General features: G+C 31.8%; 1 protein-coding gene across 1 annotated transcript; it reads left to right on the top strand.

Moving 5' to 3' along the window:
- The first annotated feature begins 5,459 nt into the window (after window positions 1-5,459).
- Window positions 5,460-10,057, top strand: LOC123898427 (probable CoA ligase CCL7). Its single transcript, XM_045949372.1, has 6 exons — window positions 5,460-6,617; window positions 7,691-7,880; window positions 8,721-8,866; window positions 9,182-9,249; window positions 9,347-9,449; window positions 9,831-10,057. Exons 1-6 carry the CDS (start codon window positions 5,616-5,618, stop codon window positions 9,942-9,944), a joined length of 1,623 nt encoding a protein of 540 aa, XP_045805328.1. The 5' UTR covers window positions 5,460-5,615; the 3' UTR covers window positions 9,945-10,057.
- Window positions 10,058-16,925: the final 6,868 nt, after the last annotated feature.

Genomic DNA, 16,925 nt, shown 5'->3' with positions numbered 1-16,925 from the left:
TCACATGTATATAACTTGTTCTTATTGGTTGATAAGTACTCCCTCCGTCCTGAAATATAAGCAAAAGTGGGTCAAAGAAACTTAATGTATTTGGTTAAAGATTTTAACCAAATACATCCACTTTTGTTGACCAATTTTTACTTATATTTTAGGACGAGGGAGTAAATACTTTCAAATTATCAAAGAGTAAATTAGAAAAAACCATATTTTAGTTATAATTATATATTACATATTAATTACTTTTATGGCCTAATAATGTAATATATTTAACCAACAATGAATTCATCCAAGTGGTAAGATCCCTGACCCACTTGGGTTGGTGCATTGGTATTAGCTTGGGACCTGGGAGTTGCTCCTCTTGAGGTCTGAGATTCGGTTCTCTTTGGTGTCAATTTGGGTGAGCTAATTTAACTTCTTCAAAAAAAAAATCTTGAACCCTTTCGATTTTTGATCCCTTTCGTATGAAAAAAAAATTGGTTAAAAAGAAAAACTCACTTATGTACTGCTTCATTAATTCATTTCAATATATAAGACATTTTTGTAAAATTTTGTTGTTCCATTTTATTAGTTCAATTTTCTCAAAATATCACTAATCAAATAAAAAAAAAGGTAAAAGATCGCTATTTGTCTCTTAATAATTGAAATGTACTTGTTAAGAAGTTTCACATCGGTTGCGAGATAGTGAGAGTTGGGTTTAATTCAACCCTACAAAATCGGCTTGTGGGTGAGGATTGTCCCAACTTTATAAACATTTATTTAGATTATCTCATAACCAATGTGATACTTCTTAACAGGAATTTTGGAAAAAGAATGTATATTATTCATAATTAAATTTAATGTAAAATTATTTTTTTAAATTTTTATGCTTTTATGAAAGATGTCTTATATATTAGAACAAAGCAAATATCTTAGAAATTCTCCGAGAGAGATTAATCTTTATTTGATGTCAACTTCAAGCTCTCTGGTGTTAGAATATTGACTAATGATTTCTGCAATTTTGATTCTGAAAAGAGATGGAGAGGTTCATTTCCTTAGTTTTGAACCTGACATTCATTCATTGTTGTCTTGGGACTGGTTGCACCTCTCAAAATCAAAACTATTATGCTGACTTATCAGTCTGAGATTAGTATATGTTAAACAACTGTTCTAGTACTACTACAACCTGTAATGTACTCTAACTTTCTGCCAATATCAAATGTCACTCGTGTTAACGTTACTCTAATTTCTATGGAAAATAGATACCACCGTACTCCTTCGGTCCTATAATGATTGAGTCAGTTTGACTGTAATGTTCACATATTTTGTTTTGATGTTATTTTATTTAGGCTTAATTAATAAAATGATCCCTTAAAGATATTTTTGGTTTCAGATTGGTCCCTTAAAGAAAAAAAAGTCCAAATAGGTCCCTTAAAGAAAAAAAGTCCGAATAGGTCCCTTAAAGACATATCCGTTAATCAGTTTGGTCCCTAAAAAGAGGTCTAAATAGGACCAAACTGATTAACGGATATGTCTTTAAGGGACCTATTCGGACCTTTTTTTCTTTAAGGGACCTATTTAGACCTTTTTTTCTTTAAGGGACCAATATGAAACCAAAAATGTCTTTAAGAGACCATTTTATTTATTAAGCCTTTTATTTACTAATAAATAAAAATAAATATTAGTATATAAGATTTTGAATTCATCTCGACGAATATTTTTAAAATATTAATTTTTTATAATTTTTATTGTTATACAATTAAAAATATTAATCTTCAAAGTTATGCATTGACATGCGTGAAGCAGTCAACTGACTCACTCATTGTGGGATGAAGGGAGTACTACATAGTACTCACTCTGTTCTATAATGAATGATTCAATTAACTATTTACACATGTCGATGTATAATTTTAACCATTAAAAAATTTTACTTTAGATTTATAGAGTAATTAATGTATAGTCATATCGTGATTATAATTCAGTTGATAGAGAGATTATATGTAATACTCAAGGACTTGAGTTCGAACTTTGATATATCTATTATCTACTTATTCATCTTATATCAAGCTAGAGGTAGTAGTATTCTCGGAGAAGCGAAAGTTGAGTTTATTATCAATTGTATTTCAGCAAAGTTAGAATGGAGTTTGTCAAAATTCAATAAAGTCAATTTTTATATTTGCTGGAATGGATTCTATGTTTCAAAATTTTGAAATTTTAAGGTGCATTCATTATTATTTTATAAAAAAAGGCTTTCTACCTAAAATAGTAAAAGTTATTCATTTTTTTTTTTTTCACATGTTCTATCTAACACAATCATATTCGAGACACTATTAGGCACTAAATCTGAATATTTCTCTTAATTAAAATTTAAATTTTATTTGTCATAGTATAACTTATTCTGCTAAATCCAATTCTGTTAATAAAATGGATAAGAACTAGATAATAATATTTAATAACATGTTATTTGAGATTTTATCACTACATAAAATTATATATTAACAAACAAAAACTTGGAGTGGCGGTAATCTTCATAAAAATTGGTTTTGTAATTTTGTAAAAGTGATGATGGGTAAACTTGATGGGTAGGGGTGGATAAATGTGAGGGTATAAGAAGTAAAACAATTTCAAAGTCTTTGCTTGGGCAAGTTATTTATATTTTAGCCTAAGTAATTTGGAATAAGCCCAATATATGCCGGGCCTTGGTTTTGCCTAATAAAATATTAAGTTTGTGCTTCATAAATAAAATATTAATTTAGTGTTTAAATTTTACAAAAATAAAATAAAGAGATAATTATATATTTAGTTTAGGCTTAATTGCCGTTTTGGTGCCCTTATTTTCATTATTTTATAGGTTTGGTCCTCCTATTTTAAAATGTGACGGTTTTGGTCCTCCTATCATAATTTATAACTATAAATTGACGATGTGATATGTTTTAAACGACGTGTCATATGATCTGATGATGAGAAAATACCAATAATGATAAAATTGTAAGAAAAAACCTTCATACAGTTAATTTAAAACATGTTGTATCACCACATTTTAGACAAAATATGTGCTATTATGACCAAAATTGTCGAATTTTAAAACAAGGGGACCAATTTAGCAAAATGATGAAAATAAATGGACCAAAACTGCAATTAAGTCTTTAGTTTATTAATTTCTCAAAGAGACGATAATCAAAGACAAACTTTTTAAGTTTTGTTTGCGAGTTGATTTTTAGAGTGAAGGTAAGAGCTTACTCTTTTTTAAATTAAAAATACCATAAAATGTTTTTAAAAATTATTTTTATTTTTGAGTTAATTATTTATCATTTATCATTTTTTTTTCAATTATTTTAATATATATCAAACTAAGTCCTCTAAATTATCTAAGTTGCTATCATAAAAAAAATTAGTCAAGCTTGGCATATCGTAGAGAGACCACCACCAACCACCACCACATATATTTAATGTTGCTGTTTTAGAAGGAAAAAAAAATCGAACAAACCACCATTTTAGATTCCAAAAATGTAATTCATTATCAAATTGGGTCATAATTAAATATGCTTAACTAGTGTTTCGGAGACACTGTTTAACATTTTCCAATAAAGAATGGTTCAGGATGCGGTTGACTAATACTTTTAGGATATTAATTTTGTTTTTTAGTTAAAGAAATAAAAAAAAAAGTAAATTTTATACTGTATTGAAAAAAATATTTTAACTATTTTTAAAAAGTAGATTATATTTGCTAAAAAAAAAAGATTATATTAATTCTAGTAAATTTTTTATACTCCATATAATTTCTTAACTAGTGCCTTAGAGTTGCGTAAAAAAAAAAACTAGTGCCTTAGGCTATGTTTGGATTGATGGTACATAACGGAATGGAATAAGATGGAATGGAGCGGAGCGGGATGGAATGGAGCATAAAATGTATTCCATTGTTTGGACATTTTGTATTCCATCCCATACACCCCAAAATGGAGGGGAAGAAAAATAAGAGAAAATGATGGAATGGGATGGAATCCATACCATCACATACCACTCCATTCCATTCATTTTTAAAGAATCCAAACAATGGAACTTCACTTCATACCACCACATACCACTCCATTCCATCTCATACCACCAATCCAAACAAAACCTTAGAGTTGGGGCTTGGGGCTTGGGGCTTGGGGCATTAGTTAACATTTTTAATAAAGAATACATGACACCAACCCAGCTAAAAACCAGCCCCAAACATAATTACAACAGGGACCATCGATAAAGACAGGACCATCCAAATTAAAGGACACGTCCTTCAAAACTGTTCCAGTATCCCTCACTTTTTTTGTTCCAAAACACAATAGTATACCAATTTAACCTGCTCATTAATAGGACCAATTTGTGAACATGCTCGCATGAATTCTATACCCAACTTCAACCTATTTTGCACCAAAATCTTTGTCATCACTATATGGCCTACCTTTAACATCACAAAAATGGCACTGCACCTGTACGTACCCCCCAACACAAAGCTCAGGCTTCACCCAATTCAAAGATTTTCATTCCTTTCATCTTTCATTCCCTCGTATCAAACATACCATTAAAACGTTAATTAATTGATATTTTGATAATAATGACCCCTTAGATAATTTTGGTGTAATTTTTTCTTTTAAGCTTAAACCACCGTAATTATTATTAAAAAAAATTGTAAATAATTAAGATTTATTATAGGTAACCTACCAAGAGATTTTAACAAATTATTGTAAAGAAGAAGAGAAATTTCAACAAATTTATAACAAAAATATAAGATTTTTTTAAACCAAACATGCATTTCATTAATTACCAAAAGTTCAATACACGAAGGAATAATCTCAAATCTATGGAAATTAGTCCACAAATTAGTCATCATAGCTAAAGTATGAGAAACTGAATTCACTTGTCTCCTATAATAAACTTCACTTCAAAGTTTACACAAGATAACATAACAAGAATAATATCATTAACAATCGAAATAAACTCTGAATTGTCTCTTCGCTTAGTACGAACTGCTTCAACCTCACTTTCAAATTGGACTCGTTCAAAACCTATATATTTAGCTTCATTCGTGGCTTGAAATAATGTTCATGCTTCACTCTTCTCTGTTGATAGAACCAGCTGCTGCCACTGTGTGAATCTAACAGTAAACTCACCAGGACTATTACGTAAACAAGCATTGTCCTTCTCGAGTCGACAAATAACGCTGCATCTACATTGCATTTTAACCATTCTATACGACGTTTTTTCCACCGCTTTGTGCTTAAAAGCGGGACATAATGATCATCAATATTTTTTAAAATATATAAATATTTCAAAAATATTACATATATATAAATATTACAATGTATATAAAAATATTTTTTATATGAAATTTGATTATGTAAAGTCAACTGTCAATTTCCAAGAAAAACAAAAAAATTATCTTCAACATTTTTATATTAGATTAGATAAAAACAAAAAATCCATCAATTTCTCCACCTCATCCTCATTATGTCAGATTAAAATTTAATCTTAAAAACAGAACACAACAACACACCATCACCAAAACAAACTGGGAAAAAAAAATCTTGTTTCTTCAATACCAAGTCCATTTGTTTTCTGTTCTCCATTTTTCTGATTAAAACCATAATAATCTTTTTCCAATGCAAAGATCAGGTTTTGGTTCGGATGGAATATACAGGTCTCTAAGACCTTCCCTTACCTTACCAAAAAACCCGCACCTCTCTCTCGTTACACACTTATTCAACAAAGTCGCTTCTTCTCAAACAAAAACCGCTCTTATAGATGCTGATTCTAACCAAACCCTAAATTTCGCTCAATTAAAATCACTAACAATTAAAATCGCACATGCTTTAATCCACATCGGTTTAAAAAAAACCGACGTCGTTTTATTCCTCGCTCCAAATAGTTATCTCTACCCTGTTTTCTTCCTCGCCGTCGCTTCCATCGGCGCCGTCGCCTCCACCGTCAATCCTACCTACACCACCACCGAAGTCACCAAACAAGCAAAAGATTCAAATCCAAAGCTCATCATCACCGTCGCTGAATTATGGGAGAAAGTAAAACACCTCAATGTCCCCGCCGTTTTTCTCAACTCCGGCACAACACCGACGCTAACACCGAATGTTACGAGTTTCGAATCGTTAGTGAAACTCGGCGAATCGGAAACTAAATTTCCGGAAATTGACGTCAAACAGAGCGATACGGCGGCGCTTTTGTATTCCTCCGGTACGACTGGTGTAAGCAAAGGAGTGATTCTAACACACGGGAATTTCATCGCTTCTGCAACGATGATTTCGATGGATGATGAATTGAATGGAGATATAAACGATGTGTATCTCGTTGTTCTTCCAATGTTTCATGTGTTTGGGCTTGCGGTGATTACGTTTTCTCAGCTTGTGAGAGGAAACTGTGTGGTTTCGTTGAAGAGATTTGAATTTGAAGTGGTTTTGAAAACTATTGAGAAATTTAGGGTTACGAAATTATGGGTTGTGCCTCCTATTATACTTGCTCTTGCTAAACATGGTTTGGTTGATAAGTATGATCTTTCTTCTTTGAAGTATATTGGTTCTGGGGCTGCTCCTCTTGGGAAAGAGTTGATGGAAGAGTGTGCTAAGCGATTCCCGAATGCTGTTGTTTCTCAGGTTCATTCTATTAAATTAATTCATTGGTGTTTATGTTAATTTGTTGTTTTATGGAAATATAGCAGATAACCGATAAGCTAGCTTATAGATTATAGTGGATAAACTAGTTGATTGAAATTTGTAGCTTTTGGTAAAATTAACTGTTGAACTAACTTCTGGATATGAAATGATATATTTGTCAAAAAAAAAAAGATATGAAATGATTTAGAGAAGATGTTTAATTAATATTTAATTTTTTTCAAGTAAGATGACAGGGGTATAATTGGAAGAAAAAATGATAAGCCATAAACTTTAAGCTATAAGCTAATGGTATTAGCTATCAAAATAAGCTAGAAGCTAGTAAAAATAAGCTATAAGCTCATGAGAAAAAAGGTTACCAAACGGGTCTTCTTTTTTTTTCTTTCAAAATGAGCTTATAAAGCCATTAGCTCAAAATTTGACATTGTCAAACAGAGCCTCAGTCCAATTTTCAGTTCCATTCTCATAAATCATTGGTCATATTTATATGCTTAAGTTACTTTTACTTTGCATTTATGATAGTGAAAAATACATCAATTAGTTAATAAAGATAATCTGATAAAATAACTATTTTGTTTCTTTTAATTTCTTAATACTATGTGGGTAAAAACCTTACACTAATAAACGAAATTCATTTTGAACCGGAAGGAGTAGTGAGTATGACTCATAGTAACTAAAAGTCTGTGGGGTCGATCGCAATGTTTATTGTGGGGGGCGACTATGTGTGTGGGGTTCCGCGGTACGGGTCAGAGGTAATATTGTTATTTGGACTTTAGTTTAAATATCTAAGTTGTACATAGTAAACTCTAATCTTTCACTGATAATACAATGGAATTATAGCTTCTCTGTTGTAGCAGACATAGGCAAAATAAGCCAAACTTCGTTACCAAACATTTTCTATTCGTTGTTTGCGTTTATTGTTTGTTTACTCTTTTAAACTGAGTTGCTATTCTATCATATCTTTTGACTATGATATGAAGTGGTTTGATCATAAAATAAGCTAATTATTTGTGATTGATGTGTTGCTCACTTGTTTGTTGTTTTTGTGGTTTCAGGGCTATGGTATGACTGAAACTGCTGGAATTGTTTCTGTGGAGAATACAAGGATGGGGACTCGGCATACTGGCTCGACTGGAATGCTTGTTGCAGGAGTGGAAGCTCAAATTGTCAGTGTAGATACACTGAAGCCACTTCCTCCTGGACAGCTTGGGGAGATATGGGTGCGGGGTCCTAACATGATGCGAGGTACACTACAATGCATCATTTATGCATAAAATCCCCACCTTATGTATAAGAAGTGGTATTTTTGCTTGGCACATTACCAATGATAATTTAATTCCCTAGACTAGACAGGTTGGACATCTCAGGAATGATATTAGAGTATGGTTTGATTCTTCCTATTTTGTTCTTAACTGATTCAGCTTAACTTGGTCTCCTTTGACAATTCTCGTGTTAAATTATATCTTTGATCAGTTATGGGAAATTTTGCTGACAGAAACTGCCCCTCCTTTGACCAAAAATGTTAGGAATTGTATTGTTTAAATTAAGCCTCAGATATTTGAACAATAGTTCTGCTTAGTGCTTTGCTTTTTCTTCCTGATGTAGAAAGAAAGATTCAAGGAATGATTAAACAGTCTTGTTTCCATTCCACATTTTTACTTTCAAAACGTAAAAACTGTAACGCCGCTCCTGATATGCGTGTTATACTCAGCCCCTGATGTACTCATCAGTCAAATGATTCTTTTTCTCATTTATATGGTTCGTGCTGGTATAGAACTGGCATATAGAGCATAACAAATATCATGAATTTAAGCTCTGTCATTGGAAGATATGTGACCACTAAAGCTTTTGTTTGTGGAAGATAAAGGCTTGCTTTTTAACAGTGATTGGTAGGAGATTTCTTCTGTTATGTATGGAAATGCATCCCAATAGCTTAAGAAGACATGATGGTGTTTCTTATACTCTTAATTGTTTAAGAATGGTCAAGCTTCCTTTCTTTACTTCATATTAAGTTTGCCAATAATTTATATTCCATAGGCTCTTTTCCAAAATGCAATTCATTGAAACTATTACTAAATTTTTCAGGTTATCACAACAATCCACAGGCCACAAGATTGACACTAGATGACAAAGGGTGGGTACATACAGGAGATCTTGGATATTTTGATGAGGATGGCCATCTTTTTGTCGTTGACCGTATCAAAGAACTGATCAAGTATAAAGGTTTCCAGGTATGTAAATCAAATGTCATGTTAATGATAATAGATAGACATAACTGCGAAACAAACTACACATGCCAATTTCAACTGAAATCTGTCAGGTTTAGTTTGGTTATAAATTATTGCATGTGTATCCGAAAAAAAAGTAATTGCATCTGAAAGTCAAGTATTGTGTAACTTCAGTTCAGCATAATGTGTATGCTGCTCTGTGTGTGTGATTATGTGCTTATAGGTTATAACCTTTTTGGTTAATCTTGGTGAAAAAATATTTATGATCAGGGGCTGTCATATGACTGAATTGTTTGCTATTTTCCTCATCCTTTTTAGGTTGCACCAGCAGAACTTGAAGGGCTCCTTGTTTCTCATCCTGAAATACTTGATGCTGTGGTTATTCCGTAAGTTTCCCATATGTTATCCATTCTACCTACAGAAGAAACACGTCTTATGTTGTCAGTAATTGGGATTCTTAGTTGAGTTGCTTCCGTTTTGTAGATTCCCTGATGCCGAAGCCGGTGAGGTTCCTGTTGCCTATGTTGTACGATCACCCAATAGTTCACTAACCGAGGAAGATATTAAAAAGTTCATTGCTAATCAGGTAAGATAATGAACAAGTTTGGTCTCTGACCAATACCATTGATGAAATTAGGAGATCTTTAACTGAAGATATTATCCAAACTAAGGGAAGTGATTGTAGACGAGATGGCAATAATAAGATTTGTATTTTTAATATTATATGAAGTTATTGATTGATTAACACAAAATCATAAGAAACCCAGTTAGGTAAAATTTAAAATTAGCATGAAATTATTATATTCCAAGTCTTAGAATTCATACATAAGGTCTTCTTAGCATAACGCTAGTCTTGTTTGCATGTTTTACACTAATGATGCCTTTTTCTCTGCTGGTCAATTATCACACATGACCTACTTGTCTCAGCATCTTTTCGGTTGTCACTTATGTTCGTATTTGTTTGCAGGTAGCACCTTTCAAAAGATTGCGAAGGGTAACATTCATCAACACTGTTCCGAAAACAGCATCAGGAAAAATTCTAAGAAGAGAGCTTATCGACAAAGCACGGTCCAAAATATAAGATAACACATATTTTTTTTTCTCTGTTTGTAATACCATTTTTAAGGGTTCAAATAATGTGATAGAATGCAAGTTGTGAATCGTATAGGTATAATAAAAAGCATTCATTTGTAAGCAATGTTTTATGAGCCACTATTTAGCATTTTCTTTAATAGATAAGGCTATGACTTTTTTAGAAATTTATTTAGTTAAAAATACTTTTGAAGCTTATCAGATCAATTAACTTAAATAAGAATAATATTTGTTAGTACTCTGTATTAGATTTTTTACTGTGTTAAATTATATAATTGCTAGCTAGCTTTTTTTTAGCAATTTAAGCATATTACTCTATATTATTTTTTGCATATTTAAATATTTTATTATAAAATATAATTGAAATAAAATGTTATATATCAAGTCGATCAAATTATCTTATTGTTAAATCTCAAGATAAAATTTAATCTTATTGACATATTAACTTATTAGTCTATTTAAAGATATGTCACATTTAAAGACATTGACGCAACTTCATTTTGTTCTACTTTTTCTGTTTTCTTATTTATTTAAAGACGTTAATATAAAATATGCATTTTAAGTAGATTAACAAATCATACTAATCTTTCAAAATGATAAGATTAATGTCTATAAAATAAGTATTCTATTTCTTTTCATAAATGCGGTATTTGATTTATTCAAACAAATAAATAGGTAAACATTACATCATGTACAGAACACTACTCACTATCAAAGTAAAATAAAGATGGAAAATACTAGTTTGTACGGAAGAATAAAAAACGAAAATAAAGAAGTTCATGACTTTAGCACCCACACCCCCCTGATTTCCGTAAAAACCGAAACTGATTATTTGACCACCAATTATAACATTACAGATTAACATTTCTTGCCTTTCGTTAAATCATCCTTCGTACCATTTAGCATAGCTCAATAAAGAATTAATGCAGATTAGAAAAAATATAACCTTAAACACTAGAGTTTTTTTTTTTGTCTAAGATTAAAACTCACATATAATTGTGACATCCCGGGTTCGAACCCGGGTCACGACGTTCTGCCTAATAATTTCAATATTTTTACCAGTTGAGCTAGGACTTATGAGACTAAACACTAGATTTGCTTATGAGTTAAAAATCTGCTATTTTATGGCAATTAATAGAACGAATGATAATTACTGGATTCCAAAGTATCCATTGTTGGGAATTCAAATTTGATCTCCTTCCAGACTTCACAAGCAGCGGCTAATTAAGGACTCTATTTGCCAGCTGCACGGATAATATCATTTCCCTCACGAGCAAAATCACATCCCTTTGACAAGCTAAGAATGAATAAAAAGATGCCACCACAACATAATGTAAGGGTTCTCAAAATTGGGAATATGAAATATGAATAATTGCAAATTGATTATTGAATTGAAAATAAAATTTATGGTTGAGAACCCAATTAGAATTGATGTTCTCAATACAAAAGAAGCATTAAAGAAAAGATAGAAGAAGATTAAGTCGTCTAAGACTTAATCATTACTCTACCGTCTACAAGAGAGTACCAAAGGAAGATGAGAGACTTCATGAAATTTCTTCATAGCAACTATCGATCCTCATTTCACTATTTATGCACAATCCTAGCCATGTGTCCATTTACCTCAATCGATTATGTTATGCCAAGTGTATTTTCTCATATGCTATTTTGAATCATAACACATAACAACAAGCACAAAAACACCCCTTGAACTGGATCTAAAATTAAACTAAGATTGTTAAACCGAAAGCAAGAATTCTCGAAAAATACTGACGCACACAATACAAATAACTCACAAACGAAAGACAAAAAACATTAACATATATAAAAAGTCGGATCTACGAAAACTTAACTTAAAGTAGATGTTAAGAAGATCCACTGGGCTGGGCAGCTGCTATTAGGTTTTTGATCGGGTCATCCACCATTTATATCGGCGCCTCAAGCCCAATAGTGTTGGATGCAAGGGAGTGTGTTAAAGAAATTTCACATCGGTTGCTAGATGACTGAATATGTGTTAACAAAGTAGAGGCAATTATCATTTTACAAGCCGATTTTGTAGGACCGAGTTAGGCCCAATACTCAATTCTCTGAGAGTTGAGAAAGAATGTTACACAATGGGTGGGGGGCAAAATGAATAAGGAGGGAGGCGGCGCCACCACCCATTGAAGTTGCGAGGATGGAGTGGCCATTAGAACTTAGATTTGACTGACACCAACATCATTTTTATCGAAGAGGAAAGCATAGTAAACAACTTAACTAGGAGATGAGAGGCCCTAGAAAAAAGAAACAATTTCTATTTAATAATGTGGAGAGAAACAACCATATAGTCAAGTGCTAGGAAAAAAACAAACCCCCATAAACAAGTCATAACAGACTATTCATATACGAAACACGGACAACAGACACGGCACTGGCAATTATATGCGTCGGTGTCGTGTCGGACAACGATGCGTGTCTGACACGGGGACACGTCTAATCCAATAAGTCCGTATTTCATAGCTATTTATTTTGTTTATGGTGTCAATTTGAAGCATCTATTTAGAAGTTGCCTGAACCGTACTTAAATGGAAAAATCTCAATAAAATATGAAATTAAACTTGATCATGCACAATTGCTTATACATACACAAAAACACACTGAACAAGTTGCTGTATACAAATGAAAGAGATATATGTTGTGTATGTGTGATATACAAGATCGATGTTGCAGTACTATAAAGAGCAAGAGATCAAGAAATGATATTAGAAAGAAAGAGCCAAGCCACTGATCTTACCCTTTGATCGGCACCGCAGCCGCGCAGCTAGTCCATTGACACTGAAGTTGATCTTAAAACCAACATGGCATTCACCTGCATATGCATCTGCACTTACCCACGAGTGTCTCTCATACTACATATACATGTATTATCTGACGTGTCGGTTCAGTGATAAGAGTTTGACCATATATAATTTCAAAAAACAAAATACAAATCTCTTCAAAAATAGTTGTAAAATGGTCGATAAAAAACTTTAATTAACCGACAAGATTTTATGTTATAGATGGAGAGAAACAAGGGAAAGTGCAGGTGCAAATGCAGATAAAGGCAACATATTGCAATGGCCATCATCAAGCTATGGCATTGACGGATTATGGAGTTAGCTTCTTGCTCATGACCTAGCTAAGCTACTACTTTTTTATGTGAATGAATTCCACAAATTAAAGGGGTATATATAGTGAAAGAAATTACAAAGGAGTGTGTGAGAATGATTCACTCAAAATCTCGAAAGATTTGGCATCAATTCAATGAGAGGTTAAAATATCTTGAAAGAAATTAGGGACCATTAATTCAATAAGACAAATAATGATCTATCTGTAACCTATATGACATATGTCCCACGTACTAAGAAAGGATTAAGTCATTATATCAACTAACCAAGGGATGGTAAGTACAGATACAGACATTTGGTAGGTAGACCACACGCCATTAAATCAATGTGGTTTAGTTAAGAAGATGTGTAAATCGTCTTTTAAGTCTTAACTTAACTGAGTTGAACACAATTATTTGGATTTGAAATCAGTGTTGGATTTCAAGTGTGAGTGTTTAAGTCTCATATCGATTATGTATGAAAAAAATATTAGATTTATAAAAGATGTGACTCATTAACCTAATGATTTTGGGTGGACATATGGTGTTTCTCTCTCTTTGAGATCCTGAAGCATTGACACAATTGTTTCTCCTGAGCTCTCCCATGCAGGACTCCCCAATAATCACAACCTTTTAATTTTTGTGCGAGCTCAAATGATCATATCACTTCACTTAAAGGCAAATAAGGCTGTAAAAACCAAGTGTAGTTATATTTCAGAAAGTTACAAATCACATAATCAAAGAACGGAAATTCATCTCATAAAAGTAGAAAAAGTTTTAAAGCTTATGTAATAGAGAGAAAAAATCTTTAGAATTCATATTGATTTTGATATATATAGTTAGTAAAAAATCAACAAACTAATTACTGCTAACAAACTTTTATATTTCTATTTCATATACATCAAGTTTTTGTCATAGATTAATCTAATTAATGGGGGATTCAAATTATCTAAGCCGGAGGATTCTCCAAAATATTACTTAGAAGTTGAAGGCCTACTTAACTATGGTTTTAAGAGAATTATAAAATACAATGTTTTATTTATAGATTATTTATTGAAAATTGGGAGTTACTCGAGAACCAATAAAAATTTGTCACATAAATAAATTTGTAAGTGAATAAAACTTAGTTTGTTGGTATCACTTGAAAATTTATTCATGTGGCTAATTCTCATTGACTGTTTGACAAATAACCCACAATTCTTTAAGGATATAATTTACGTCTCACCAAAATACATGTTTGGATCCTCTCTAGTGATATAATAGTGCTGTGCAATCTCAGTCACTCATTTTAGTCTATCATAAATAGTCATTAATATTAACCGGTGGATGAACAGTTGAGATTAACGCATAATGAAAAATATGAGATAGATGATTAAAGATTCAGATCCGCAAAATACAAATGTTCTTAAACTTCAATCATAAATAGGGTATTTTTGGAAAAATAAAAATTTAATAACACCATGTTAAATAAAAGTGAAATCTTTGGTAACTAATGTCAAATTTTGTGCTTATGATTTATAGTTTATAAGATTTATTTTTAAATCAAAAAGATGCTAGCTAACAGGGAAGCATCCCAAAATATATATTGAAAAGATGCAAAAACAAATGGAGAGGATTAGGCCAAAACTCCATTCAACAACCACAAAATCTAAAACCACAAAAAAAACCTAAGGGTCTTAAAAAAAAACCACAAAATCTAAAACTAGATACACCAAATTGGTTCTTAACATAACTATCTCTAATAAACAAAGGTAAATCATATCAATAAAAAATAGTTTGTAAACTTAATTTAATCGGTAAAAACATCATATTTTGTATATATGAGCCAAAGTTTAAATTTCACAAAAATATTAAATAGTGCATCTAGTACACTAGTTAAGCATGTCAAAAATGAAATTTTGTCTTAAAATTTGTGTATTCAATGCATTGAAAATGTAAAAAATTATTTTTATAAATATTAACTTTATGTTTTATTTTTGGTATCCTTAACGAGTGTACCGAATACCCTTATAACACGTTTTAGTAGCAATAAATTCATCCCCTATGAACAACATATGGTAGGATAATCAGTGAAGCAAACTACTCGTAATAATGGTTGATTAGAGGTGGATTATGAGGGGATAAGAATAGTAGAACTTGATTAAACTTTAAGTTTTGTCCGAATGCAGAAAAAGTTTGAAAGTGGTGTGCACCAGCGTGTCTGCCACAAACAAAATGGTCATAAGCCCACGTGATACAAACCATGACAAGCACGTGGGATTTGATTTAACAACAAATGGAAGAACGACACGTAAGAGAAAGGACGAATGCATCACTTGATATGAGTATATGTCTCCTCTGCTTGTTAGTATTCGGTGGGTGAAAACACAATAGAAAACGACCATTGCTTTCCATCCTCCATACAAGTAAGTACCATGATACAGCTTTCCTTTCATTTTTCTGTAAATAGAATGAATAGGGTCAATAGTGTCATTTACTACTAAATTACATTCATGTCATTTTCTTTGAACAAAAATGCTAAATAATGTTCTTAAAATATTGGTTAAGAGAACAAATATCACAACCCAAAACTACTCCTTATTAGTGGTAACTTTTATCTTGAGGGTTGCTTGGTGGTTTAAAAGGTGTGAGTGTTGTATATAAATTACCCTTAATTTTTGATTATCAAGTAATGTGAGACTATTTGGTGTATCCGAAACAATACCCCCAGTCGAGGCTAAGGGGCTAAAGGGTGTCGACCCTCGAGCATGCACGGTTTTGTTCCCCACAAACGGCACCAATGTTTCGAGTCCATATCTACGAGAGATTGTCCGCTTTGGGGTTAACCCATCACGGTTTTGTCTTTGTAGAAAATGCGTCTCGGTGGTTTGAAATGTGTGGATGTTGTATATAAATTACGTACCCTTAACTTCGATTATCAAGCGATGTGAGACTATTTGGTGTATCCGGAACAATATATATCACATAAATTGTAAAATTGAATAAGAGAGTTGAACTGAGATCATCTTTATTATTGTGTACTCTTTAACTCTCACCACAACCACCAAATCAATCTCATGCTCGCTCCGGTCTTATATATAAGAAACACTTTGAAATTTTTTTTGTCTTTTTTATAAGAAACATTCTTTAAATTTATTTTTTATTAAATAGATAATCCTCTGTATACCCTTATTAAATTGTATAAAATACAACTTATTCTAATGCTATGCATTAATTACACAAACACACTCTCAATGTTAGTTTTGGAATAACACGCAACATTTTAAAAATTTTAATAAAAAAAATAAGTCTTTTTAGTATGTATGTTTTTCTCAATGTGTTTCTTATATATAGGATAAGAAGAGTATTTCAAATGAATAATTAATGTTAATGTGATACTCCCTCCGTCCCAAATTATAAGGGAAAAAAGCCCATTTTTTTTGTCCCAAATTATAAGGGAAAAAATCATTTTCAAGAATGTTTTTCCCTTATTCTCATAAAATTAAATGCAAATTGCATTTAATTTTCTCTCTCTCTCCCCTTTTCTCAATAAACAACAACCAATAAAAATTGGTTTTACATTTTCCTATGCAACTTATTCCAAGAAAAACCAACAAAAACATATTTCAAATTATCATGTTTTACTTTTTCTTAATAAGTGTGATTTTTTTATTTTCCCTTATAATTTGGGACGGAGGGAGTATAATTCAATCATCTCAAAAGAAACATGTATTATTTTAGGAAAATGCTAAACAGTGCACCGGGGCACTGGTTAAGTATGTTAAAATAGAAATTTTATCTCGAAATGCGTACATTCAATGTCTCAAAAGTACAAAAAGTTGTCTTTTCAATATAAATTTTATTTTTTAT

Source organism: Trifolium pratense, linkage group LG7, assembly GCF_020283565.1.
Source record: "Trifolium pratense cultivar HEN17-A07 linkage group LG7, ARS_RC_1.1, whole genome shotgun sequence".
In the NCBI taxonomy this organism is placed as follows: Eukaryota; Viridiplantae; Streptophyta; class Magnoliopsida; order Fabales; family Fabaceae; genus Trifolium; species Trifolium pratense.
The sequence above is the reverse complement of the archived record's forward strand: the minus strand, read 5'-3'. Positions and strand labels throughout refer to the sequence as shown.

What these genes read in the sequence shown, in the direction of transcription:
- LOC123898427 (XM_045949372.1), top strand. Translation starts at nt 5,616, where the DNA reads ATGCAAAGATCAGGTTTTGGTTCGGATGGAATATACAGGTCTCTAAGA. An exon ending in CTTGATGCTGTGGTTATTCC is followed by an intron (nt 9,250 to 9,346) that starts GTAAGTTTCCCA and finishes TCCGTTTTGTAG; the next exon opens with ATTCCCTGATGCCGAAGCCG. An exon ending in AAAAGTTCATTGCTAATCAG is followed by an intron (nt 9,450 to 9,830) that starts GTAAGATAATGA and finishes ATTTGTTTGCAG; the next exon opens with GTAGCACCTTTCAAAAGATT.